The sequence below is a fragment of the Diplotaxodon limnothrissa genome, linkage group LG19, assembly GCF_057381915.1.
Source record: "Diplotaxodon limnothrissa isolate DT_005_m linkage group LG19, D_limnothrissa_male_GT1.1, whole genome shotgun sequence".
NCBI classification, from domain to species: domain Eukaryota; kingdom Metazoa; phylum Chordata; class Actinopteri; order Cichliformes; family Cichlidae; genus Diplotaxodon; species Diplotaxodon limnothrissa.
The window spans coordinates 33,598,367-33,624,707 of record NC_140614.1 but is presented as its reverse complement, the minus strand read 5'-3'; the positions used below and the strand labels follow the sequence as shown (position 1 = coordinate 33,624,707).

The 26,341-nt window shown below is 38.7% G+C and overlaps 2 protein-coding genes across 2 annotated transcripts; both read right to left on the bottom strand.

Annotated features, from left to right (window-relative positions):
- Positions 1–443: 443 nt before the first annotated feature.
- On the bottom strand, positions 444–1,235 carry LOC146612662 (nanos homolog 2-like). Its single transcript, XM_085343329.1, has one exon. It carries the CDS (start codon positions 1,233–1,235, stop codon positions 735–737), a length of 501 nt encoding a protein of 166 aa, XP_085199455.1. The 3' UTR covers positions 444–734.
- Positions 1,236–3,285: 2,050 nt separating this feature from the next.
- On the bottom strand, positions 3,286–24,805 carry LOC146612661 (regulator of telomere elongation helicase 1-like). Its single transcript, XM_085342497.1, has 29 exons — positions 24,704–24,805; positions 23,256–23,445; positions 22,303–22,396; positions 21,718–21,799; positions 20,254–20,314; positions 19,548–19,623; positions 18,124–18,208; positions 17,892–17,957; positions 16,993–17,149; positions 16,667–16,705; positions 16,505–16,577; positions 16,238–16,335; positions 16,054–16,109; positions 15,740–15,811; positions 15,455–15,536; positions 15,134–15,266; positions 13,606–13,719; positions 13,012–13,052; positions 12,420–12,505; positions 11,550–11,627; positions 11,322–11,399; positions 9,981–10,127; positions 9,692–9,807; positions 9,385–9,508; positions 8,739–8,904; positions 8,316–8,455; positions 6,481–6,691; positions 5,278–5,415; positions 3,286–3,404 (listed from the first exon to the last, which is right to left on the bottom strand). Exons 1-29 carry the CDS (start codon positions 24,803–24,805, stop codon positions 3,286–3,288), a joined length of 3,024 nt encoding a protein of 1,007 aa, XP_085198623.1.
- Between the last annotated feature and the right edge of the window lie 1,536 nt (positions 24,806–26,341).

Below are 26,341 nucleotides of genomic sequence, written 5' to 3'. Positions count from 1 at the left end.
TACAAACTTGTACAAACTCTGTTTTGACCTTGTATACTGTATTTCCCCAGCCCCTCTATTTTGAAACTAAAACTATTGAACCTTAATTCAATTTCTCACTTCACATAATCGTTTCACTTTTGCCTTGAAGTGTTACTTTTAATTTAATTTAATTATTTTTTTATGACGCATGTTCTCTGGTGAGTTCAGGTACATCTGTAACTTCAAGTGGAAGAGTTGCATGTGAGTTAAAAATTTTCTATAATACCAAAAAAAAAAAAAAAAAAAAAAAAAAAGACAAAATACTGACGTTTTTGTCGAATAATCTGTCTGACATGAGGGATAATATAGCATTTGCATTTTAACTAAAAGACTCGCGCTCTGACACTATGGGCACATTTTTAGAAATCTATTTAATTCCACAGAAAGGTTAGCCACTTTAGTGTTTCACTTGTGACCTATGAAGTACCCCCGAAATTGTATCATATTAAACAACAACAACAACAATAACAACAACAATAAACACTCGAGGACTTTAAAGAGTTTAATTTTTTCCGAGGTTTGAGAGCGCTCACCCCGGCTCGGGGCTCCACAGATGTGCTGGATGAGAGCTCCTTGCTGCAGACTGCAGCGGAGTGTTTGACAGTCAAACTTGAAACAGTCTTTGGAACTGAAACGGTCTCTGCCAACACGAACACATACCCCAAACAGTTCGGTAAATATGTACAGTTTCTCGCAGCTTCAGTTTTCAGCAGCTACCAGAACTTGCCTACCGTCTGCATCCTCCCAGCAGCCTCGCACTTCATCTGCGGGCAGTACTTGCGTGTGTGAGCGCTGTCACCGGTGGCTTCGCAGATCGGGCAAGTGTAGTTCCGGAGGACGGGGCAGAAAACTATCCCGTCGTCTGATTTGAGCTTGTGAGATAGGTACACCCTCGGAGTCTCCCCGTTCTGCTTGCATAAGCGGCAGTAGTCCGAGGATGAGGCGCTGCTGCTGGTGTCCGACGCGCTGCTGGTCGGACTGGACTGTGATGAGTTTTTGGAGGATTTCTTCCCCCGAGTGGAAGTGTGGACCTTACTCCAAGGGGGCGCTTGTCCCTTCTTTGGACGCTCGGTGTCTCGGTTATCAACCTCACGGTTGCTGCACAGTTTCTCGAACACTTGGCTCAGATTCATGTAGTCGTGCCACATGTTAAAGCTGTCCCCACCAGTGAGGATCGAGTTCTGGACCTCCAGTCGTCTCGGCATTGTGGTCATTTTTTGGCAGAAGTAAAACTGAGAGTGTGTTTGGAGCGCCTCATATTTATAGCTCACTGAAGAAGGTTTTAAAATGCAACAATGTTCGGAGATAGAGAGAAAAAAAAAAGAACTTTGGTGCAGGTGCAGGTGCAGTCTTTATGTAGCTTTCTGGTGACCTTAAAAGAACCTTTACGAAGCCCGTTGACAGGCCTTTAATCGAATGATCGGTTGGTTGATTGATAACAGAAAAAAAGGACACATAAGATGGACATAAAGGACTGAAAACACCAAGAGCAAAATATTGCATCGCACTCATTTATGTAGTTTATTTTTAGATTAGATAATTTTGCAAAATAACGCAGCAAAATAAATAATAAGAGCCGGGATGTGCAGACTATTTAGCACTGAAAAAACTCCGTCCATGTGAACAGAATCAGGTGTTACCTTACCTGTTGATTAAATATCAAGACTATTTAGCAATAAGCTTACTTTAAAGGCTCGTAATAGGTGAACTGTCTTGGTATAGTTGAGTCACGCAGAGTTCATGGTCCATGTTGTGTTACTTGTTGTTTGTGTGTGTGTGTGTGTGTCACCCGATGACCCCTGGCGCCGGAGCGTCTAGACTACATTAGAGATGTGTCACAGCAAAGAGCCGCACCTGCGCTCAAAGAGAGCACATACATAGAGGTGAGATGAGGATAAATGGATAGATGCGGTCCTTTTTCGAAGCTGAGCGCACAGTTGTATTTCCTGCACAATCACACACGAAGTGAGGCTGTGTTTATGCCGGTTATACCATGAATATACACCCTGCAGGCACCACTTGTTTGTCAAACTGTTTATGAAGCAAAAGTCACATTTCTGTTTATTCACAAAGCAAAAAGAAGGGGGGAAAAGAGGCGTAGGAGGGGGTGGAGCGTGCGCACTAGCATACCGGCGACGGCTGTTTCCTTTCACTAAAAGGAAAAAAATAATAAAATGTGTACTTCACGTTACGGTTAAAACTGGGGGTTTTTTTGTGTTTTTTTAATTTTTATTTTATAGAAACAATTTTTGCTCATAACCAATTGACAGGGGATTTCTTAAAATCACCCCGCAGTTCTTCAGCTGAGACACCTGAGTTAGAAAACACAAACACTGCAGCTGTCTTTAACTCGCGAGGGCAGTCATGGACGCAAGACCTGCGTCTCATCACTGTGTGCGTGCTTTATTTATACTTCTCTGTGTGTCTGTGTGTGTGTGTGTGTGTGTACAAATACAACAGAGTTATTCTAAGAATTCAGAGCTGAGGTTCCCCTTTTTCTAAATCTGCATGTTCTTACAGTAAGAGGAAGCTGTAAGTTGTTTATCATACAAGAGTTTCATGTCAAAAGTCACGTAGACATTTGCTTAGTGATAAATATTGTGTAAAGTGATAAATATTTTTTTGAAAACAAATTCTTTGAAGAAGTGTCCCTCACATCTTCCCACCTGCTTTCACTGCATAACAGCCCACCCTAGTGAGACAAGACCGAGTAAAAGAGCCTGAAAGGAGTTCAGAAGTGCCCTCAAGCACCAATTTTGCCCGCAAGCACCGCAAGATCCTTTGTTTTTCACAAAGATAACTGCTAGACTCCACGTACAGTGGTGAAGATGAAAATTTGCCACAGACCACAGCCACAGTCACGGTGTGACAAATAAAGCCAATAATTATTTCCCAGTTTGTTTGTTTTGTCATCAAATTGAGAAAATGTGTGTTTAATGAACTATTTGTACAATATAACATATATCAATAGGAGTACAAAAGGTCACAAAGGTCAAATAGTATTCTCAAGTGTAAGCTCAGTAATGGTCAAAATATTGCGTTTTTGTGACTGAAACTCATTCATGCATTTGTGTCATCACACTTAGATTACTGTAATTCCCTGTTTACTAGCTTGGATAAATCATCTCTCTCTCGCCTCCAGACAATACAAAACGCAGCAGCCAGACTACTAACTCGCTCTACCAAGCGTGTTCACATCACTCCCATCTTATATTCTTTACATTGGCTCCCAATAGAGTTTAGAATTCGCTTTAAAATTCTTGTTTAAACATACAGAGCACTAAACGGCTCCAGATTACTTATCCAAGCTTCTTTTAAAATACACTGCTGCTCGTCATCTCCGCTCACAGACTCAGAGTCTCTTAGTTGTTCCCCGTACACGACTGAAGACAAAAGGGGACAGAGCCTTTCAGTCTGTTGCACCAAGGCTGTGGAACAGTTTACCACTACCACTACGTTTGCTTGACTCTGTGGATTCTTTTAAAAAACAGTTAAAAACTCTTCTGTTCAAACAAGCCTTTTGTTGATCTACATTTTATATTTTTTACACTAATTACATTTGATCTTTTACATTGTATATAATGTCTATTGATTTTATTGTTTATTTTAATATTTGTGTACAGCGCTTTGTGAATGTCTGTCTGTGAAAAGCGCTTAATAAATTAAGTTTACTTACTTACTTACTTACTTACTTACTGAGCCTGCAGTTCAGAAATTTAACCATTAGATGGAGTCATTGCCAAAGCAATGTCACTTTGAATTGGAGCATCACTGGGCTGACACTCACATTACAGAGGCAGACCAAAACACACACGATTAAAATAATGTATATAAACGTGGAGAGAGATAGAGGAGAAAAAAGCAACAAACTCCACATACAACATCCAAGTTGGAAAAAGCTGGGGAGTAGTCAGTGGTATCACATGTCCCCCCAAAGTCTGTTTTCAAGCATATCTAAATAGGCTTGTGACAGGGCCATTCTGTGTCATTCTGATCAATCCTGCAGTGCTGACTCAGTTGGCAGATGTGTGGTTGTTCTCACTATGCTACTCCCACAGGCCTCCCCTCTCCTCTTCCTCGTTGCCATTCCCTGATGAGTTGCATCCACAGGAATCTTGATCAGAGCGCCAGGGATTGGTCTTTTGAAGCTCTCAGGGTCCCCCTGTGATTTTACTTAGTTCTTCTTTCCCTGCTCTTCCTTTGGTTAATATGTTGAGGTTTGACACATCTCCAGCCCTTCTTGTTTTTGTGCTTGAAGTAGTCCAGGGAGGCACAGAGTCCTCGTGGAAACTTTTGATGTCCATCTCAGAGTGATGACATTGTACAAAGCTTTCCTTTCGTCTTGTTTTCTATAGGGTCATGCTGCTTATGCACAATGCAACCACCAAAAGGCAGCACTTGGCTGGATCTATATAAATTGCTAGAAAAACAGCAATAGTGCTCACCTCTACATGCTTCATGTTGTAAGTTGACAGTCCATGTTGATGCTGAATAGTGGCCTTAATGTGTAGATTATATAATTACTTAACTGAAATGTCCACTACAGGTTTATGTAGTTAGAGTTGGCAATCTTTCTTACAGAACATTTACTATGACTGATGTTAGTAGTCCTGTGTTTGTCCGTTATATGTCGTATGTAGCACCAGGGTCTCAGAGGAACGCTGTCTCACTTCACTCTGTACTGTAACACTATACATGGTTGAAATTAAAATAAAAGCCACTTGAATTGCCTTGTTACCTGAGATTACAGTTTACAGTTAAGCAACATATTCATTTGTAATTTATGGACCTTTTTTTTTATACAGTAGTGATCATGTTTTGAATGTTGATTCCAAGACAGCTTTTGTCTGTTTGGCTTTTTGTAATTTTAATTGTCTTTCCAATTTGCCAGAACACTTCTCCACAATCACTGTCCACATATACATACATACGTTCATAAGAACACAACTCTGAAGCCAAGCTGAGGTACGGGAGTCACTGAATGGCTGGTTTATTTTATTGAACGTTGAAAACATTTTTGTAAAGTTGTCCTCAAATGACAAGTCATCTTCTCTGCTGGAATAGGAGACATCCTGGAAGAGGTGATACGCCAGTCTGACATCTTCCACCCAAATGTCATCTCCAAACTACTTGGACTTGTCTGTGAGTAGATACACCACAAACTATAATATGACATCCACAGCAGGCATTTAACTAAAATTTAACTTGATCTGTTCGCACAAGAGCACTAAGTAAATATCAGATAATGTTTCTTACCGTTCTGCAGCATTACTGTATTCTTCCTATCCTTGGACAGAGTGTGATCAGGTTTGTATCCACAGCCCTGCCTTGCCATCTTCTGGCAATTTTCATCAAACCTCTTTTTGTGGTGTGGGCGAACAAAGTGGTAGAGGCCTGTGACACAAGGCAGCAATAGCAATCAACTACAAACTGTTTTAGCAATATTCCACTAACACACTGTTATATTGGTGCGAAATTATGACTTTGACATTGTTATTAGTATTGTGTAAATGTCTGATAATGAATACAGGTATATTCAGTTTTTTAAAAGTAACATTGGTTGAGGGGTTCCTAAGCTATTGTGAAAAACTGGGCAAACTACAAAGAACGCAATGATCCTATCCACAGTACATAGTTTCATTACGTATACATATTATGGTAGAGAAATCAATTTAAGAAAAGAGTGGAAATTCATATTGACCAACTATGATCTGCACTGTATCCAAACATGCCAGTTCATCCAAGTTGAGGTGGGCAAGCCATGGTCAACATGTATGAAGGCTGAAATTAAATATGGTGATGTTGATGGGACAATTTAGGAAATCACTGACTGCAAGAGATTTTTACCCAGTTATTAAAAACAATCCATGTTAACAATTATCCTGGTTTGTAGTGCCGACGTGGGAAATTTTTCTATTTTGTTTTACTATTGTGATAGGTATGAATGTGCAATTACAATAAAGAGTTCTCTCTCTATCTTGAATTAAAGCTCATTTCATCTTTACCATTTGGACAAAACACAACTTTTACAATTTTGTACTGTGCATGACCAAGTTGAAAATCAAAATCCCTGCTTGTTTCAATAAGTCAATGCATTCTGCACATATTTCAACTATTTTGCTGGCGTGAGATTTTAAATAAACAAATTAATATTAAAAAAATAATAATTTAAAATATTTCATTCAATTCGAAAGAGTTGAAAAAAAGATAATGACTTTAATGGATTTGTAAATAAGTGAATTGGTTAGACACATTTTACCTAGAGAGTAATATGAACTACTCGTAAATCTAGAAAACGTGTTCCGAGTTCAGACCTGTGCAAAGCAGGTATACTTCATAGATGTAGGTGAGAGAGCGTACTCTCATGCCTCCAGTGAGTATATTGTCATTCTTAAAGTCTCAGTGTTAACCAAGTGAGGTATTTTTGCAGCTATTAATTTATGACAGCAGAAGATTTACCATGTAGGAGATTCTGAGTATTAGTGTCTTTGCCTAAAAATGCGGTTTCAGTCAGCAGGTGATTCAGGTCATCAGTCTTTTTGTAGGTGTGCAGCGCCCGTATGATGCGGTGACAGCAGACCTCACTCAGGGACTTCTTCATGTCCGCCAGGAATGTCTTAGCCCTGCTGGGTTTACGTTCTTGAGACAAATCCTCAGGGACACCCAGCTTCTTCAATGACATTAGAAGAAACAAAATCTGAGCAGCATAAACTTTTTTACCACTATTTTACAAGTACAGAAATCAATCAAAAACTAAGTATACTTCCAGCTCTCAAGACTGTCTTCCACGTGCTTACATCTCTCACTACAATTCACAATGTTGTCTGAGAACATCACAGTCCATGGAGACTACTGCCTGACCTCATCTGTCAACCATTAGTACTGCAAACAAAAGTGGCCCAGATCAGATCCCCATCTGTCATTCCTACTGCACACCTACTCATGTATCTGGCTCTTACTCTGACTTATTTCTGCAGTACCATATTTCCTTTCTTGGCATGCTACCATGTGAGGTCCAAAAAGACACAATGCGAATACTTCTGACCTTCTCTATATACCAGATTAGGCTTAACATTATGAACCCTAACAGCTGAAGTGAAGAAGATTGATTCTCTCTTCATCATGGTACCTGTCTTGGTTTATATTAATTTCCAGTTTGCAATGGTCAGTATCTATCAAAAGTGGTTCAAGAAAGAAAGTGTGTGAACCAGCGACAGGGTCATGGGTGGCCAAGGCTCACTAATGAGTAAAAACTGGCCTATGTGTACTAATCAAAAAAAGCGACTGTGGCTAAAACTGCTAAAAAAGTCTTGGTTGATTCTGATAGAAATCTGTCAGAATACAGAGTGGATCACATATAAGTATGGGGCTACATAGCTTCAGACCAGTCAGGGTGATCATGCTAAGCCCTGTCCACTGCCAATAATAGGTAATTAGAATTGAATTATTTTTTTGGGTCATATTAATGACCCTCTCAAATGCCTTTTTGTGTGGCATGGTGCAGCTAGAGAACCATAAACAGATGCAGCATGTGAGCACACTTTCAATGGAGCCACAGTAGAAGATGATCATTACTTGGATGTTACTTTGAGATGTAAATTTTGCATAAACATTGTTGCAGATCATGCACACCCTTTCATGGAAATAGTATTCCATGATGGCTAAGCAAGATAATGTAAAATACGTTCAAAAATGTTTTGAGGAACACAACTCTGGCTGCAAACATATTGGTGCCAGATAACCCAGACGACCTTCAGAGGTCTTTTGGACTGTTTCGGAAAGTAAGGACAACCAACACAATATTAGGAAAATGGTTATAACGTTATACCATACTGGCATACTTCTCTGTTAACACTCAATGCAAAAAACAAATCTAGTTTTCGTGCCTTAGCATACCTGAAACAGATTGGTATATATGCACCAAGAATATATATCTTCCTTAGCTGCTGGTATATCTCATCTACTTTATCCTGCTGTAGTTACTATAGTTCTGCACATCCTAAATAACTGTACCAATATCCTTCTTCTCTGAGCGATACTCTCACTTTCCAAGACTATGTTAAACAATCTGGTTAAATTTTCACTGCTCTCCCTCCTATACATCTCCATACCTCCACAGGTATGTCATTTGTACCAACTGCCTTTCCAATTTTCATCCTCTTCAAAATCTATAGTAATCCCCCCTCACACATACACACAGACACACACACACACAATTACTCACACACTTTGTCTGTTACTCATGATGTGAATTAGTACTTCTTACACTGTGACAATGTCAGAAAATGATCTACCTTTTGCTCTCGCATGTCCTCTTCAATGGTATTGCTGGCTTGCTCCAAAGCATCCAGCAAGTTGAGTGGTCTCCTGTTATTGTGCAGCACCTCATACTGATTAAGGAAATTGGCCATGTCATTGGCTCCATTCTTCTCATCTGATCACAAAAAAATAATCAAGGACTCACATTGGGGCAGCTGTACATTTTAAAACTAATATTTGCATTTCTGTAGGTTTCGGTTTAACTGGCTTTTAGTCACTTCAATTTATACCATTTATTATTGAACTCATTGTTTCTAATGTAGTTTTTCTCCATTTAAACTCAATGAATTGTAAAGACATTCTAGTGAAATATATCTGGTATAGCAAAAGCACACCTTGATCTTTAATATGCTAAAACGAAACATAGCAAAACATCAAACCACATCCATTGTACTAACTGAGTCTCCTCCTCTTCAAGCTGGGAAGGTATGTGTCCAACACCTTGGCCTTCTGGGTGTGAGAAGTTTGCAAGTAGCGGCGAGAAGTGGAACTGGAGGACTGAGTGTCTCGTGAACACTCAGTCTCGTGGTTGTGTGCTGGAGCCTTCTTCCCAACCACAGGCCTCTTAAATGTTTAATGCACACACTGTCAGGAGAAGCTGACCAACTGACCTGCAAACAACTTTCATAAAAGCGTCTACACATTTTACTGCACATGCAATGATATGATATGTTAGCCGATATTTATTATTAAAAGAATCCGACAACAAAGGTTGGCACGGTGTTACAAAAACCCATAACTCTAACTTTATTATAAAAAAACTGGCAGAAAAAACTAGAAATCAAAGTTCATTAAAAGTATATTTTGGCGAGATAAATAGTGCCATAGACATTAATGAAAATACTCAAGGTAAATATTCACATTTTTAACTACTCTGGATTTTTTTTGTTTTAAATCACAACTCAAGTTTCCTATCTTTTCAGAGCTTAAAAAACCTACCCACAAATCCGGATTACCAACAGTACTATTAGCTGGTTCCTTAACAAAACTGAATAATGAAAGAATTTGCAGCATTGTATGAACTGTGCAGGTGCGACTACCCACCATTTTTTGTGCAGTCCTGAAGAACTGAGAGACATCACGGACGACATTGCCAAAGGTGTCATAGAGGCGCACATAAGACCTCACCCATGATGGAAGCATGGCCCGGGTATCAGCATTTTTAAATCTGTTGGGAAACTTTTCATTTTAGTTTAAGAATACTTTTTTACATTTTCAATTAATAAGGTGAACTAAGCACTTAATTGAGAATTTTTTAAATGTGAAGCTTCGGAGACACTGTCTGGTATAGTGGAGAATGTTCCCTCTTGTATGATGTTACTTAATTAAGTAAACGTGGTCTATATCTGACCTCTGATCACACAAGAAGATCGCTCCATAGTCTTCCTTGTGACGAATCACTCTACCAATGGCCTGATTCACAGCTCTGAAAGCCTGCTGTCTGTACCAGTCTTGCCCTGATAAGTACTGTTCACACACACACACACACACACACACACACACACACACACACACACACACACACACACACACACACACACACACACACACACACACACACACAGAAATCCAACTACCGTTATACGACCAAGCAATCCTTTAGTGTACCTCAATAGTTAATTTTGTTGATTTTCTTTCACCTTTTGCCCTACAGAATTCTTTTGATTCATCTCATCCAAAAATTGCATTTTCAGGACAACGCGAGGGTCTTTTTTTGGAGGGAAAGGAAGGCCAGTAATGATGACACCCCGACCAAACATGTCTGCAAAATCCAGACCCTCGCTCGCCTAAGACAAGAAGATATAATTACATAGCAGCTTTGAGAGAAAGTTTTTGTGTAACCCTACATTAAAATGAAAGAGAATCCTAACTCCATATCTACGTTTTCTTAAATGTTTATCCAATTAGTCACAGCCATCATAGAAAAAGAGGTAGGTTGCAAAATGGAAAAACAGCATAAAACGGTTAACAAAGAGAGATATTCATGTCACAAAAATGAACAGTCATTCCCAAAACATTGTATGGTAATACACTTGTAAACAAAAGAAAAAAAATTGCCTGATGTTGACACAAGAGGACAAGGGTACCAAAGATATGACATGTCCTTTGAATATCATATACAATTGTGATCAGAAGTTTATGAACACTCATCATGGGTATGAATGTCATGATTATTTTGGGCTTCTAATGATTTCTTTCAACTGCTCTTTTTCCAGGTTGAAATGGTTTTACAGCATTCATCTATTATGACTTGAACATTATTGGATGCACTACTTTAAATTAATTGAGATTTTATATTAATCGCACAGGGTCAAAGGCATATAATAAACTCAAATATCAACAGACATCCACTTAAATCTTTCATAAGGTCTTTGTCTTTCAAATTGATGAGGTCAAGGCCATTAAACTCATCAGTGATTGTGATTTATTACAGCTGGAAGTTTCTCTTTGCAAGCATAAAAAGGACAAATATTCAGAACAACATGAAAGTCCAAGGAACTCAGTTTATGTAAATTGGGAAGGTCTCTTGGAACCATTCTGAACTGCAATTCCAAGATCATTAGTTCAAACAACTTCAATTAAATACAAGATATTCAAATGACTCACTACTTTACCATGCTCTGAAGGGGGGGACTCTAGGATATCAACAACTACAACATTTGCAGGTGTCCACATAGATAAGCCAAATGATTTCTGGAGAACAGTTTTTTGGACCGAGAAAAACAATGATCGAGTTGTTGTCCACAATTACAAGGTGTGTTTGGACGAGTAAAAGTGAGGGCTTAACACCTAACAACACTGCACCAACTATCAAGTATGGTACAGATGGATGATTTGTACGAACATTCATGATCATGATGATTGTATGTAAACTTCTGATCACAACTGTATACCCACACTATACAGCAAAAGTTGGAGCTGAAACATGACAACAGAAAACATTGTAGGACTTTTGCAGAGTCCATGGACAGCCTCCTCACCTTCCCTCGACACACACCAAAGAAGGCTCCTCCTTTGGATCGGGGATCATTGACTTTGGTGTAATAACCATCAATGACCTAGGAATAGACAGAAAGAAGCTCAATTTCTTTCAAATCTTTAGATTTTTATAACTATAAAAAGCTTAGGATATTTCTTCAGATGTGAAATGTTTAAAGAGGGGTTCACAGCCGAGTGATAAGACACCTAAAATATAAATAAATACTAACTTCATTAAAGGTGCCCTTCTCTGTAGGTTCAACAAACATGGGCTTTAACTTCTCAATGCGGTTTGCATGTCCAGTAGCCTGGTGATAACACATATACACACGCAGGAAATTACTTTATACAGTAACATCTTAGATTGTTATAAATGATTAAATTGACTGTGGAGTACCTCACTTAAAAAGAAAGAAAGAAAGAAATGAGTTCATACTGGTTAAAAGGCTTTTTACTTTTAATTATTACATTTATATTTTGATATCTTTACTATTTTTTAAAATATGCACACTGTACCCTTACGCACCCTGATGGCTCCCCGCCCCACCAGCTTATCGTTGTGGAGGGGTTTGTATGTCCCAGGTATCCCAGAGGCTAAATTGTGAGGGGGCTATTTGCCCCGTGGTAGGGTCACCCATGGCAAACTGGTCCTGGTTGAGGGGCCACACAAAGAGCGATTTAAAAGGCCCCTGGTAATAGAACGTCAAAGGAACAGTTCCTACTACCCGGGACAGGGTTACCAGGGAGAATGCTGGACAGACCACGTGAACGTAAGGGTATAGTTAGAAGTCCACAAAACTTTGAGAAGTTTTGTGGACTTTGAGAAGGGTGTCTGGCCCATTGCTCCGGGCCATTCGATCCGTATACGACTGTTGCAAAAGCTCGTCTGCATGGCCCATCATCCACTGGAAACAATAGCAGAGTTGTCTGTATATTAAATTTCCATTAAATGTATTTCTAATTTGCTAGACAATACAAAATATAATTCATGGAGAAAGAGAACACAAAACATAAAAGTGACTAGAAAAGCTAAAAAACAAAAAAAAAAAAAACCAAACCCTTATGGTTTTCCACAGGTGATTCTGCTGAATTACACTTACCCTCCAGAATTCCAGTGTTTTTTCCATTGAAGGAAAGGAAGGGAAAAATACTAAGAGTCCATGAGGAACCAGACGACTCAGGTTGGCTGAGAAAAGAACACAGGTTACAAAACTGTATCACAATCAAAACCAAGGTAACAATTAAGTTTAAAATCCAGGCATCTGTGAAAATAGAATTTATGAAATTTAACAGAGTTAAAAGTTAGCAGAGAGTTAGCTTGCTAGTTTCCACCTAAACATAGTACGCCATGTTCTGATCGAGAGATTTCTAAAAAAAAACATTACAACATACAGCCGAAGGATGGACGCTAACTTTTTTTTTTTTAAAATGGGCTTGTTCAGATTGAATAGAACAAGATAAAAGCCTTAAAATGTGTTAAAAACACAACAGCCTCAATAAATGCAGAGTAGTTTGGGCCCGGAAACTGGGTTCAGGTACGTCATCACTTAATGAAAAAGATAATAAGCAATATGAAATAACCATGAAGATCAGAGCATTAAGTTAACAGTGTTGCTGATGTCAGTAAGAAAAAAAAATCTCCTTAGAAACAGCAAAACCAAACAATTTCAATACTGTATATTGTGATCTTACCAACAGTGTTGCCTAAAGATGCCATGTTTTCAGGAACAAACCTGTGACAGAAATTTAAAGTTTGAGTTTAGCAATCAAGTAAAAACTTCACAGTCAGAACCAATGTAGGTATATATTAGTTCTGTCAGCGTTCACACGTTAATCTGGCGTTAACAGGCTTAAACGCGTTAAGGCAGTCCTCACAATTAACATGAAAAATATTTTAACGCACTCAATCCATCTGGAGTGCAGAATATAAAACAGTATGATTGGTGGGGTGTTCTTTCTAATACTTATCTTGCAATACAAAGTGCATAGAAAAGACTGTTTTCTTGAATTAGTATTATATAAAAATTAACTAAAGTCTTACATACACATAAAAGGATTTAACTTGACTTTATAATAAATCAAAACATGAGAAAAAAATATCGTTACACAACGATAATTGACTCCAGAAGTCAGAAAAACTAGCAAATAAATGAGCAAATTATAAGTTTTGCCATGCACCTTAATTTGTATTTAGGCATATGGCAAAACATATTTCATTTCAAACAACTGCAAATTTCCAAAGTGACCTGTTAGAAAGTAATCATATGCTAAAAAAAGAATACTGACCTTCGATCAAACGCTGAACTTAAGGGCACTCCATCTGGGCCTTGTGCAATGACGCCCACAAAGATCTGGTCGCGCTCAATCACATGGCTGTTCTCCAGACATACTGGGAATTCTCTGTAAGAGGAGGAGCAGAAACTCACTGTGATCAAGTTTTAGGTTTACCCCGCTGTCCATGCAGCAAACAAAAGTTTACTAGTAATGCTACTTCATATGATACTTCATGATGAATTTCTATTCAGTGAAGGACAGAAAAATTGGAGGTTACAACATTTTCAAAAAGCATTACACTTACAGAAAACCATATATGTTAGATGTATTAGACAGAATTTTTTGAAAATGTAAAGATAAAATGCCGCAAATTCATCGGCATGTGTCATACTGACTAACTCCACTCTCAAGAATCCTGCCCATATTTACAAGCTGCTACACTCGTCACTTTAAATAACATCAAGGTCAATTGGCATTCTCTTTCGAGGATGCCAATGTTTACATTTTGGACAGAGAGGACAGATGGTTTGAAAGAGGAGTGAAAGAAGCCATCTATGTCCACTGTGAGCGACCATCTTTGAACAGAGGCGGGGTTTACGACACCAACTCTCTGCCATCTATAATCCAGTTTTGAGATCCTTCCCAGACGCCTTAACGCCCACTCACATCCTGGGCCATCTGACCTCAGGAATTCGCATGATAAGGTGGGGCCAGGTTTCACAATGAACACACCCGAAACTCTGGCTGATTGGGACCCACACCCAGTTTCCCACCTTGGCTCAGGCGACTAGAGGATCATCAGGGGGTCCTTTTGTCCCTCTGTGGGGAGAAACTCCCACTAGGTTTATATCTGGGACTCTCCACCATTTGACCTTAGAACTGAAGAAGCTTCTCGGATGAGAGGTGAAACGTCTTCAAGCAACTTAAAGAAGTCCAGACGCTTTCCTTTGCAAGCTCCTTTGACCATCAAGGTCAATTTAACTCTTTCAACTGTAACTTGTAAATTTAAATTGTTATTGATCCTTTTACTTTAGTCATAAAGTGTGTATTTGTTTCTTACTCTTCTTATATTTATTGTTAGTCATTTGCACTGCATGGAATTGGAGCCTCATCGTCTTGTCTCGCTATATACTACACTGTATATAGCAGAGATGACAATGCCTTTGGATGCTAACAAATTGTTAGAGGATTACATAGATCTGTGTATTGTCAGAATCATTCTGATTTATTCATAGACCATGTCAAACAAGTTCTCCTGGCTATAAAATGAATCATTAACTTTTATGTTGAGCATCGTTCAATTGCTAGAAAAATCAAATAATGAACAGAAGATTTAAATTATGAGATAGTGAACAGTTTCTACATCAAACAGCAGTTCACTGTAGAAAGGGTTTAATTCTTCTGTTCAATGTTCAGACTAAACAGGTATAAAGGTGATTGTTTTTTTTTATTTTTTTTTATTTTAAAGTAGTTGCTACTCAAGCTGGTGTGGGAAAAATGTAATTGTGCAGCAGGGCAGTCAGAGTGACAGCTAACTTACATTCTCATCTCAGATGTGAAAGAAGACAGGGGCGATAGGGTACCACTTGTCAGAATGATGCAGCGAATGCCTTGATTCACCAGATCTTGCATACTGAAGGCCGGAGAGAAGCACCAGTAACTCAGAATATTTCCTGCAATTTCCAGAGAAACACATCACATTTACCTGTAGTACGAATCTTTCATACACTAATAACGATTGAAACTATAACTTTTAACAGGGTTCACACTCTAGCGGAAATATATAAATGGTATTAATAAAATTCATTCTGTCAATGTGGATCCATGTAACACAACAATGCATCAGGTTGTGCACCGTTACCTTGCTTTTTTGATGAACCTGAAGCCCACATATCAACACTATGTTTTTTTGAGTGAATGCTGGTGTCCCGATGGATATGAACCTGAGCCGAACAAATGACAGAAGCTCATAATTAGTTATTTAATTTCCAAGATTTCTTTTTAAATTTAATATACCGGAACAATGGTGATAGTTGTGGCAAAGATATGCTACTTTTAGCTGGTTCCAATATGAACACGAATTGTATCCCCCCCCCCAAAAAAAAAAATTTAAAAAAAAAAAATTCCATTGACTTAATGAACACACCTTGAAATGAGCCGTGTTGGTTTCCATCTGGTGTAGTTTCTCCTTTTCTGACGGTTCACCACAAAATACCAGCTGAAATAACAAAACAAAGGAGAACCTTCAAACATGCCACAAGGTGATTAAATAACTACTCTTTATACAACGAAGAGTAATGAATTCTATAATTTTATTGACTGTCCTCAATCAAATCTGTTAGGCCACACAAATAATATGGGACCAATGCATATTAATTTTCACTCAAAAAGACAAAAATCCCCCCCCCCCAAAAAAAGTTTAATATTGACCAAATTCTTTAATAGCCATACAAAGTGTACCTGTATGATATCAGAAAGCTTCTGGAGTCCACTAGTATTGAGAAATATTCCTGGCTCTGAGGAGAAACATGCATCAAACAGGTCATTTGTTAATTAGTTGCACTGATCGGTATAATAAAACCAGCCAATGTTACAAATGATAAATGATGTGATAATGTGTCTAAGCCAAAATATGATGCCTTACGTTGTGCCAGGTATCCAATGATGTGCTCCAGAGCTTCATAGACTGCTGTCTTGCTGCTGAAGGTCAGATTAGCTTTTTCGAACACCTCATAGATGAAGCTAAGACACAACATAGAGACATGCAGTGCTTATTAGGTTTATTATAACAGTTAAGATTCAGAATCATTCTCTCAGCAGCTTTAAGTGAGAACCCGCACTACGGTTAAGGTACTAACTACAGAGACATTCTATGACCACACTTTATTTGTTCTACCATGCTGTCACCTACATTCCAGGTTTGGTAATGCCTTGATCACTTGGATCATAGGCATCAATGGCAGCTTCCAGATCCAGTAGTATCTCTGTTAAAGCAGAAAATAAGTTTTGAAAATTAACTCTTGTCACAAACCAACAGGACGACTGACTCCGCAATACTTTAATAAATACTTACGTTTGATTTTTGCAATGGTGGACAAACCTAATTTGAAACCTAAAACAAAAAAAGAAAATATTAAAAGACGTGCAGCTGACAATCCTTTACTTGCTTTACAAAACAACAAAAAATTATTACTATTAATAATTTAATAAGGCCAAGGCTAAACTAAGGCTAATAAAGTTAGTGAAGACTTAGAAGGTAGAAGTAAATCCAAACTTATACAAGTATACAAGTAGCCCAAAATGCCATGAAATTTATACATAACTATACTATATTCCATGGAAAACTCTTTTAGAAACATGTATATAACCTGAGAAATTGAGACAAGTAGGTTTTCTTACCAGAAGCGGAGGTTTCTCCATGAAAGTCTACATTCACAGAGTCTCTGTGGCTGATTTCTTTAGACTGCTCCACAAGCAGCCTGTCCACAGCATTAATGGCTGAGGCTACATCGTAGGGAGTGAGATCAAATGATGTTGATTCTTCACATGTCTTTTCCTGCAAATAAAAGAAGTAAAATTTCCCGGAGGGATTAATAAAGTTTTATCTAATATAATATAATATAAACATTGCTACCCCAAATTAAAAGGTCTGCAAACGTTCTCTTCATGTTTGAAAATGGAATATGTATCAGCCTATAAATAATAGTGATCGCACCACATTGTGTTTTATTTATTACAAATTGTTTGTAAAGCTTAAGTAACTGGAAATTTTAATACATTTCACTTCAACTATTATGGCATGATGATGACATTAGTACTTTAGTATGCCCAAGAGTACATTTCATACAGGAGTTTGAATTTATGTTTTTTAGGTTCTTTAATTAATAAAAGAAAATATTTGTTCATGTTTAAATACTGTACACTGAGCATTTTGTGAAATTGTAGATCTACTGTAATCAATCACTTGTAATGCACAGTAATGACATGGGATTTATTAAAAAATGCATTTTTTTGTGAAGCTATGCTGTTCAATATCTGGCTTGCAAAAGGATAGTTCATTAATGTGAATTTGTGCATGTACTTGTATTTCTCTACACTAAAACAAAAGGAAAATCTGGAAGCATTTGTTTTAATATGTGCTTAGGGTTTGAGCAGCCCAGCGGTCTTTATTTAGGCTCTATGTGGCATACAAGTTAAAATGAATTTGAAAGCCTTAGTAGTGGGTCACTTCTGGTCTTCGAAGCTTTAATTTAGTTTACTTAGTGAATACATTTAACAAAGGAAAGATATAACCATACCACATTGTGAGCCTCGTCAAAGATAACCACAGCTCCATTCAGGTCGATACTGAGTGCCTTACGGCTCTGTGGAATGGAAAGACGGAGAGAGCGAGAGAGTGGCAGTTGAATATTAGGATTCATGGAAATTGGAAATGACAGTGCCAATCATAACACTAAAGTCTCTTTCAATGCTCAATTATGGTCACATATATCATCCTGAGATGTAATGAGGATGGATGACTGAGCTCACCTTTGGATCTAGCAGGTAGTTGTATGGCATAAAAATGACATCTGCTTCTTGTTTCAGTGAACGAGAGAGGTAGTAAGGACAGACTCTGTGGAAAAATGTGCAAATCCGAAATCAAATACATGAACTTCAAACAAAAACAGACCCATCCTGATAGCTGGGTCTAAGTGTAGCCAGGCCTATATAACATCTTACATCCTGCTACTGTGTGTTGGATAGTCTCCGGGGAGCCATTGCACACTCTGCAGTTTCGGTCCTGTGCGCTATGGTTGACTCCTGGCTTTATTGAAGTGGTGCTTAGGGCCTATTGTTGTGGTGCCACAATCAGAGCCTCTGTGCTGTCCTTTAAGCCAGCCTTTGCTAGTTGCCATGTCAATGGTGCGTGTGCTAGAGGGATTGTGCATGACAATTCCTTATCATGTATTTGAGTCACCCAAGCAGCTCATCTCGGGTGGCCCATCTTGCTAGTGTCTTCATGGATGCTGAGGGTTTCATCCTGAACTCACTAATCACCTTGCCTCTTTCTATTGGTTGGGGTGCTGGAGTTTGGGTGAAGATCTCTATAAACTGTGAGGACACCGTATGTCCTGATATCAGTAGCCTATATAAGGTGTCAGTGGCCATTTTATTATTTCGGCTATGGTACACCCAGGTACTTTTAGATTGTTGATTTGACCACTCTTATTTATTTTTGTTTTCGACCTCTGATGGATTTCTTTGGGTTTTTTCAGCATTATGATGTTTCTCCTTCAATTGTATTGATATGACTTTGGTCCTTGTATTGAAAGTTTTAGTGAACTGATACAAAATACAAATTCAACACTTTGATCAACTCTAGATCTTTTTTCTGCTTAATTTGTCATGAAATGATGAAAGACCAGTCCTTACCTGGCCATGAAACTGTCTATCAGTCAGTTATCCAACTACTTTTAAACTGCTAAAAATAGAGGACGATGCATTAAAAATGGCTGCAATTCCTAAACGGTTAACACCAAATATCTGTTAAGCCCCATTCATTTTGCAAGTCACTTAACCCACTCCACCCACTATAATGAAATGCCTCTATTTTGTAACATATTTATTGGGTCACCTCACTGTTCCAATCAAGAGTTCAGCTTAACTTTAAGTTGTGACCCATCTATAGATTACCTACAGGGGTTTCACACTGGCTACAGTTTTAAAGGGTTTTGCTGGACAGCGCTAAATAGCATCTTATACTGAAGTAAAGAGGATACTACTAATCAAGTGACTGATTAATAAAATACTATTTGATTCATTAGCTACTATTAAGACAATACTTTGGTGTCACACAGAGACATACCCACCTGCCAATGCTGATTATTTCTTACCAAAGTAAGAAAGTGCAGAACAGAGACTTATTAGTGAAACAGAAATTTACAAAAAAAAAGAACACATCAATTACACACCTCTGCTTGTTGCCAAATTGGACCAAATCCTCCACATCAAGGATAGAACTAACAAAGTCTCTATCAGTGCTCTTTTCTAGAAGAAAAAAAGAAGATCAAGCTTAAGATTGAGTATTTATAAGATAAATTGCTATAAATCACTGATGGAATAGAATAGAATAGATTAAACCTTTATATTCCCAGAAATTAGAAATTTGGGATGGTTACACAGCTCTTATAGCAAGACAGATATAAACACAAGTAGTCCTTTATACACAAGAAACCAAATTCATATGTGCAGATAAAAATTTACAGAGAGATGTATAAAAATGACACGTGTCAAGTTTCCTGTTTTCTATCAAATGGGGGATTTTTATATAAGTTATAGAACGGCGTCATAACAAGTTATTATAATTTGCTATCCTCGAAGTAACAAATGCATGGACCACATTCTCAACATAACAATTTTCATTCAAATTTTTACAGCCACTAAAAGCAGGCAGTAGACATTTCATTAATATCCACATTTTGGACATTCCTGGACTTCAAACTTCCTCACAGTAGTACGTGAGGCCAAGGTTGTGCGATACATAGAAAGTTATTAGTGTTGAATAATATAATATTTGAATGATATATGTAGTCTGTACAACACAAACAAAAAAGGTAAATTACATGCTTTTCTAGACTATTATGCTACACGGATATAGTCACTCTGTTAGACCATTACCTTCAAGTTTTTTGTAGTAGACACATGACCTGGTGGAAACTTTTCCTCTGCACATATGAACCTGAAAAACAAAAAAATTGATTCCACAATAAGACAAAAATCACTAACTATCTACCCATAACCCGTTACTTATCATTTTTTTTCCACCAGCTAGCTCATTGGCTCATTTTTAATAGTACACATACAGACATTAGAAAGGATAGCGTCACATATGTCTTTTATGCTTTATTCCACACACAGTTAGGTATTGCAAGTTATATGTAGACTGGCACACCCAGGCACCATAAATCACTGGAGAAGAGGAGACCCGTCTCTGACCTTTGGGACTGAGAGGGCCTGCGGGGCGAGGCCTTGGAAGGTGAATCTTCATGTGACTGTTACGTGAAAAACACGGTTGAGACACTCTTGTTGCAGATGAAATAACTATTTTTTGACATGCTGGTGAGGTCTTGTAAGATGCCCAAACCACCTCAACTGGCTCGTTTGAATGTGGAGGAGTAGCCTACTTTAAACTCTGAGAAAATTTACCCTGGATAGGTTTCCCTGTTTGACACTGAACAAGTATAACAAGTTGGTAGAGGCACTATTGGCACGCAGTAGAAAGACAACTACTAGCAAATGGCCTGAGCCCACCAAAATTAGAAAATTGTCATGATGTAATGTTGTAAATATTTAAAATGTAGAAGCAGTAGACACCTATTGCAGCATAACTAAGGGAGGATTCAGGGTCACTTGATCCAGCCCTCACTATACGCTTTAGAAAAGAGGAAGGTTTTAAGCATGATCATAGTCTCCGTCTCCTGAATCCAAACTGGAAGCTGGTTCCACAGAAGAGGGGCCTGAAAACTGAAGGCTCTGCCTCCCATTCTACTTTTAAATACTGTAGGAACAACAAGTAGGCCTGCAGAGCGAAGTGCTCTAATAGGGTGATATGGTACTACAAGGTCATTAAGATAAGATGGGGCCTGATTATTTAAGACCTTGTATGTGAGGAGCAGGATTTGGAATTCATGTAAAGGGGCTGGTGTGGTGGCCGTTGGTTTCATTGAGCTGCTTCCACAAAAATGAGGAATTCATCTTGCTCTCAGATATAATAAAGCTCCACCGTCTTGAACTAGAGCGGGCGATAGTAGTGCTTGTGTTCCTGAGATCTAATGCACACTGAAGGCACCACACCAACCAGAACCTGCAGCAGGTGGAGAACTGATTTTATAATGCTACTGTTGGCGGCTGACCAGAACAAGGATGAAGTTACTGTTTCGAGTGGAAGTCCAATAGAATACAGTTGGCACAACTGATTTTTGTTCTTTGTGAATGTAGTCAAACTTTAAGTAGATTTTCCTCCTTTTTTTCCAGCAGTGAGCTTGAAGAAATTCACTGTTTTGTGTTTAAAACAATTCATTAGACATAGCAGTTAAAACATCCCATTATATTTATATCTCTAATATTGCCTTTATAACTTACTTTGACGTGGTTGCTCTTCTGACACATGACGTCCTGGTTAATACACAACTGCTCTCTTGAGCCCATCACACACACCTTTGGGCTGAATCGAAAGAGACATGGGAGAACTGGTTTACCACAAATAGCCAAAAAAACCAGAACAGACAAAAGGTGCTGCACTCAGTAAGACTTCAAAATGATTATAGCTTATGTAATAACCCTTTAAAGCACCAGTAGTATTTGGTTAATTGGGACTTGTGTGTTGCTTTTTGAGATCTTTTAGCCTGTTAAACTTTGTCAGATACATTCTGTTATTAGGTTTCAGTTATCAGGCCTGAGTGTTTTTTTGTGAAACTGAACTCATTACACAACAAAACAAAATAAAAACGGTAGCTATTGTACCATTCCAGGATCAAATTCAGCTATACTAAAATGTATACTGTAAACCTGGTAATTAAAATTTGTATCTCCCTAGTATATACTAACAGTAGGGGTTTGGTGTCCTCATTACACCATGATCACAAAACCTATTAGAAATGTTGTTTTATATTGTGAATAGCTGTCATTCAGACAATCATGCATGATCAAAAAGTTAGAAATGCTTACCTGTATGAAGTGTTCTTTAACTCATTAATAACCTGTGTAAGCTGAGAATGTGTCCTCGTTGCATATATGATCTTGGGGACATCAGTGTAGTAGGCTTGACAACAATAAGAAAAGACAATTAGGGCTTTATACGTTGCTGAAAAAAATTAACTGAACACTTTTTAACATAGTATACCATCAAGTCAAACTTCTGGGATATTGGGCCTCATTTACTAACAGTGTATATGCGCAAATCTGTCTTTGAAGAAATTTGAGAATTTATGCAATGATCCAAAAGAACACAGACAATACAGTTTGAACAGATTAAACAGCTGAGCAATAAATATGCAAAAGTTGCAACATGATGTATATTCTAAACTTCTATATCAGCCTTCTGTCCAGATTGACATTTCTACAACAGCTGTTTTCCCAAAGCGAGAGACTGAGCACCTGCCACAGCTATTAGCTGTGCTACCACCTCATGGAGCCCCTGAACACCAAGCTGAGCAGCCTCCTACATCTCAACCATTCTTTGTACGATTTGAATGCATAGCTGAAACATGGGGATGACAACCCATCTTGACAGGGAATGGAAGAAGGACATCCTACCAAATATTGACTTACAACCTTGTTAGAGTAGTACAAATGCTGTCTTGAAATATGTAGAATATTTCCATGTATGTTTGGAAACATTACATGTTTGAGTGAATCGTTAAATCCTATTTTCCTAACAAAATATAAAGTGGTTTGAGTGCTCAAAAAGAGTAGAAAAGCACTATAGAAGAAGCAGTCAATTTACCATTTATCAAAATATAAAGAAATCAGTGCTAGCTCATTTTCTATTGCATAGCGATGTAAGCACACAGCATGTCTTCGTAGCTTATATCCTTTGCGTTTTTGTATATGTATCTGTTATTCTTCTTTGACAAGTAAAATTACAAATGACTCTTGATTTGCAGATGATACAAACATACATGGTTTGTCACCGTCAGCTGTCCCCCAGGAAGACATAGGTGTGTTTGGAAACATCTCCTGGCCCAGCCTCTCTGCCATCATACAGGTAGACATGGTGTCCTTGAAGTTCTCCCTCCAGGCCAGGGTGGCACACAGCAGGCACAAAGTCTTACCTGTGCCTGTTGGGCTCTCCAGAACCCCATTGACTTTCTGAAATAACCAGACAGGTAAAGATATACATCAAATAAAATAAAATAAAAAACAAACGGAGAAAACCCAAAAACACAAATTGTGATGGTAACAACATTAAAATATTAGAGACTTCCAGGTATTAGACTACGCTTTTATGAGCAAAGATTTGGCATTGTGGAAAAAGATCTCCCTTTTAGCAGAAAGAAATATCTAGCAGATCAGGTTCATAAAAGGGCAGATATCTGCACAGATCAGTTAAAAGGTAAGGTGAAAAATAAATAAATAAATAAAACAGCACAGCGTGTGTCAAGATCCATTAGGTGACAATTGTGTACAAGTTTGATCAAACTCTGACCAGCACTGTAGAAGTAGAAATTCTTGTGACTTGTGGCTGATATGTGGATATACACCTTGCAATTGCATAAACTGATCAGACCTTTGGCCAGATGTGTAGTGTGGTGAGAAGTAGAAAAAAACTATCAGAGAGAGTACACAACCACATGTTTAGTGCAAAACTGTCTCGGGAGCCTAACATAAGGATGGTTCAGGTTCAGTAAGCTTTCACTGCCAGAGCAAATATTTTATGATTGAAAAACATTGTAATCATTCATACACATGAAAAGGCAGATTTTTAAATCAGTTCTTGATTAAACATCGGGGGTATTTGAGCTGTTTGTCAGCTGTCAAGAGCCAGGGTAAACCCAAGACAAGTCAGCAGAGTGCTATTTATTGTATTACATAGAAACTGTAAAGAAATTCTAAGGACAGGTCAATGACATGAAGCCTCTTTTGTCATATGTTTTTTTCCCCATTATTATCATTATATTATGTGAAGCTACATTTTGGACAAGCAGACGTCAGACGGCTTGTCTTTCGGCAAATGGTAAGCATGGTGGCTTCATGGGGCTTTGGAGCGTGATGTCACGGGAGGGGGTGTGACTGCCGAAGTGCCATTTTAGCAGGCCAAACAAAGGGCTGAAGGAGCGAAAGCATCAGCAATGGCTCGCACTTAATGTGTTGTTGGTTGTTAAATCGCACGATCGGGAAGGGAATAAGCTGGAAAATCGGCTCTATTTTTATTCTTTCCCCACCTGGAAGCATCATGAGGGAGCTCGTGTATCAGATGTTACCAAAAGAAGTCATCTAGCCTGGATAGCAGCTGTGAGACGAGCTGATACTTGCAAGAAATGTGTCAACTCCAAAGCCCAGCAGCCATGACTACTCGGTATTGCCCCCATTTCCATCAACAGACATACACATGACAGTCGATTCTTACCTCCTGAAGACATTCGATTACTTTGTTCATGTATGCCTTCTGAGATTCATACGGAGAAAAGGGGAAATTCACTGTCACTCCCCTAAGAGTCAGCGAAGGCATCCTGTCCTCTGACGATTTGTAGAAAGCAGTTCCCAATCGCGCCCAGTTTTGTCAACGCCTACGTAAGGACGATCGCTATTGGCTGTCCAAGAAGTCGCGAGATAACTAATCCCATAATTTACTTAATTGGTCCTGCCTGAGCATTTGTAACAGACACTGTAGGAAAGAGAAATAACATTATGGAAGACACATAAAGTGAGTTAAAAAAACAACCTAAAAGCGTTTAGAATACATTTTGCAGCGGAAGTATGGCGTCCCGCTTGCCCTTCACAATAAGAGCATTATAGCGGATTATAATGGGGGACGCTTTTATTTTGTATAACTACCGGAAGTAGTTCCTGTGTACTGACGCTAGCTGGGTAGCTAGCGCCGCGTCGCTTAAAAAGCAGCCGGGCTTGTCTTAAACTTAAGAGGCTGACACTCGCTAAACCACCCGATCGCTCGCCAAGCGACTGTTTCACACTGGACTTATTTTTCGTTAATATGGGCCGATAATTCCTTTATTCTAGTGGTATGCCGGGAGTGGTGCGGCCTATTCGGATTAACGTAATGATGACACTATCAACGGCGCGCGTCAGTCCGCCCCTCCTCCAGTTTGAAATTGACCTTAGAAGACACCGTAGCGTATGCTGGACCCGCATGCATCTGTCCACCTCTCCTACGTTTTGAAATTGAGATTTGAACATCATTTTCTGAAGTATTCGGAACAACAGTGTAAGGTTTGACAAGGTAAGTGTATCTCTCTCTCTCCGGTTTAAAATTTAGCTTTGAAAGTGATTTTTTAATGTGTCTGGGTGATTCTTTGTCGTGGTCATGTTCGGCAGATGCTAACGCTAGTTAGCGGGTATTCAGCCGAGGTCTACAAAATGATGGTATCTACAAATGAGGTATCTACAAAATGATGGTGTGGTTAGCACTTGGACGTCACTTTATTCCAGAGGTATCGTTTGTAATTAAAACTTGTAAGAAGCGAAGTGATTTTTTTTCTTTGTATGTGTATCTTGGCGATCGCGATTATTTTCATGTGACTGGGTGATTCTTTGTCTGTCGTGGTCATGTTCGGCACCTAAAGCTATTTAGTGGATATTAAGCGTCTCCCGGTTTGAAAGTGATTTATTTATGCGTATGTCTCTCTGCCTGGATTGGAATTTATGCGTGTTTGGGTGATTTCTTTGTCTCGTGGTGAAGCTGGATGCTAAAGCTAGTTAGCGGGTATTCAGCCGCGGTCTACAAAATGATGGTATCTACAAATGAGGTATTTTAATGAATATTTTAATGCAAGTTTCCTGTTTTATTGTGAAGGTCCGCGTCGTATGTGAGTGTGATCAGTTTACGTTTCCCCTGTCCCGTCAGCCCAGATTCCTCCCAGCTGTGTTGCCCTCCTGTCTCTCAACCCCTGATTACTGGTGTGTGTATTTAAGCCCTGTGTGTTCTCCTGCCTGTTGCCGGTTCGTCTGTGTTCCTCCGTGTCAGTCTGTGTAACTCTGTGTCAGTCTGTTACCCTGTGTTCCACGGAGTCCTGTTCCTCGTCTGCGT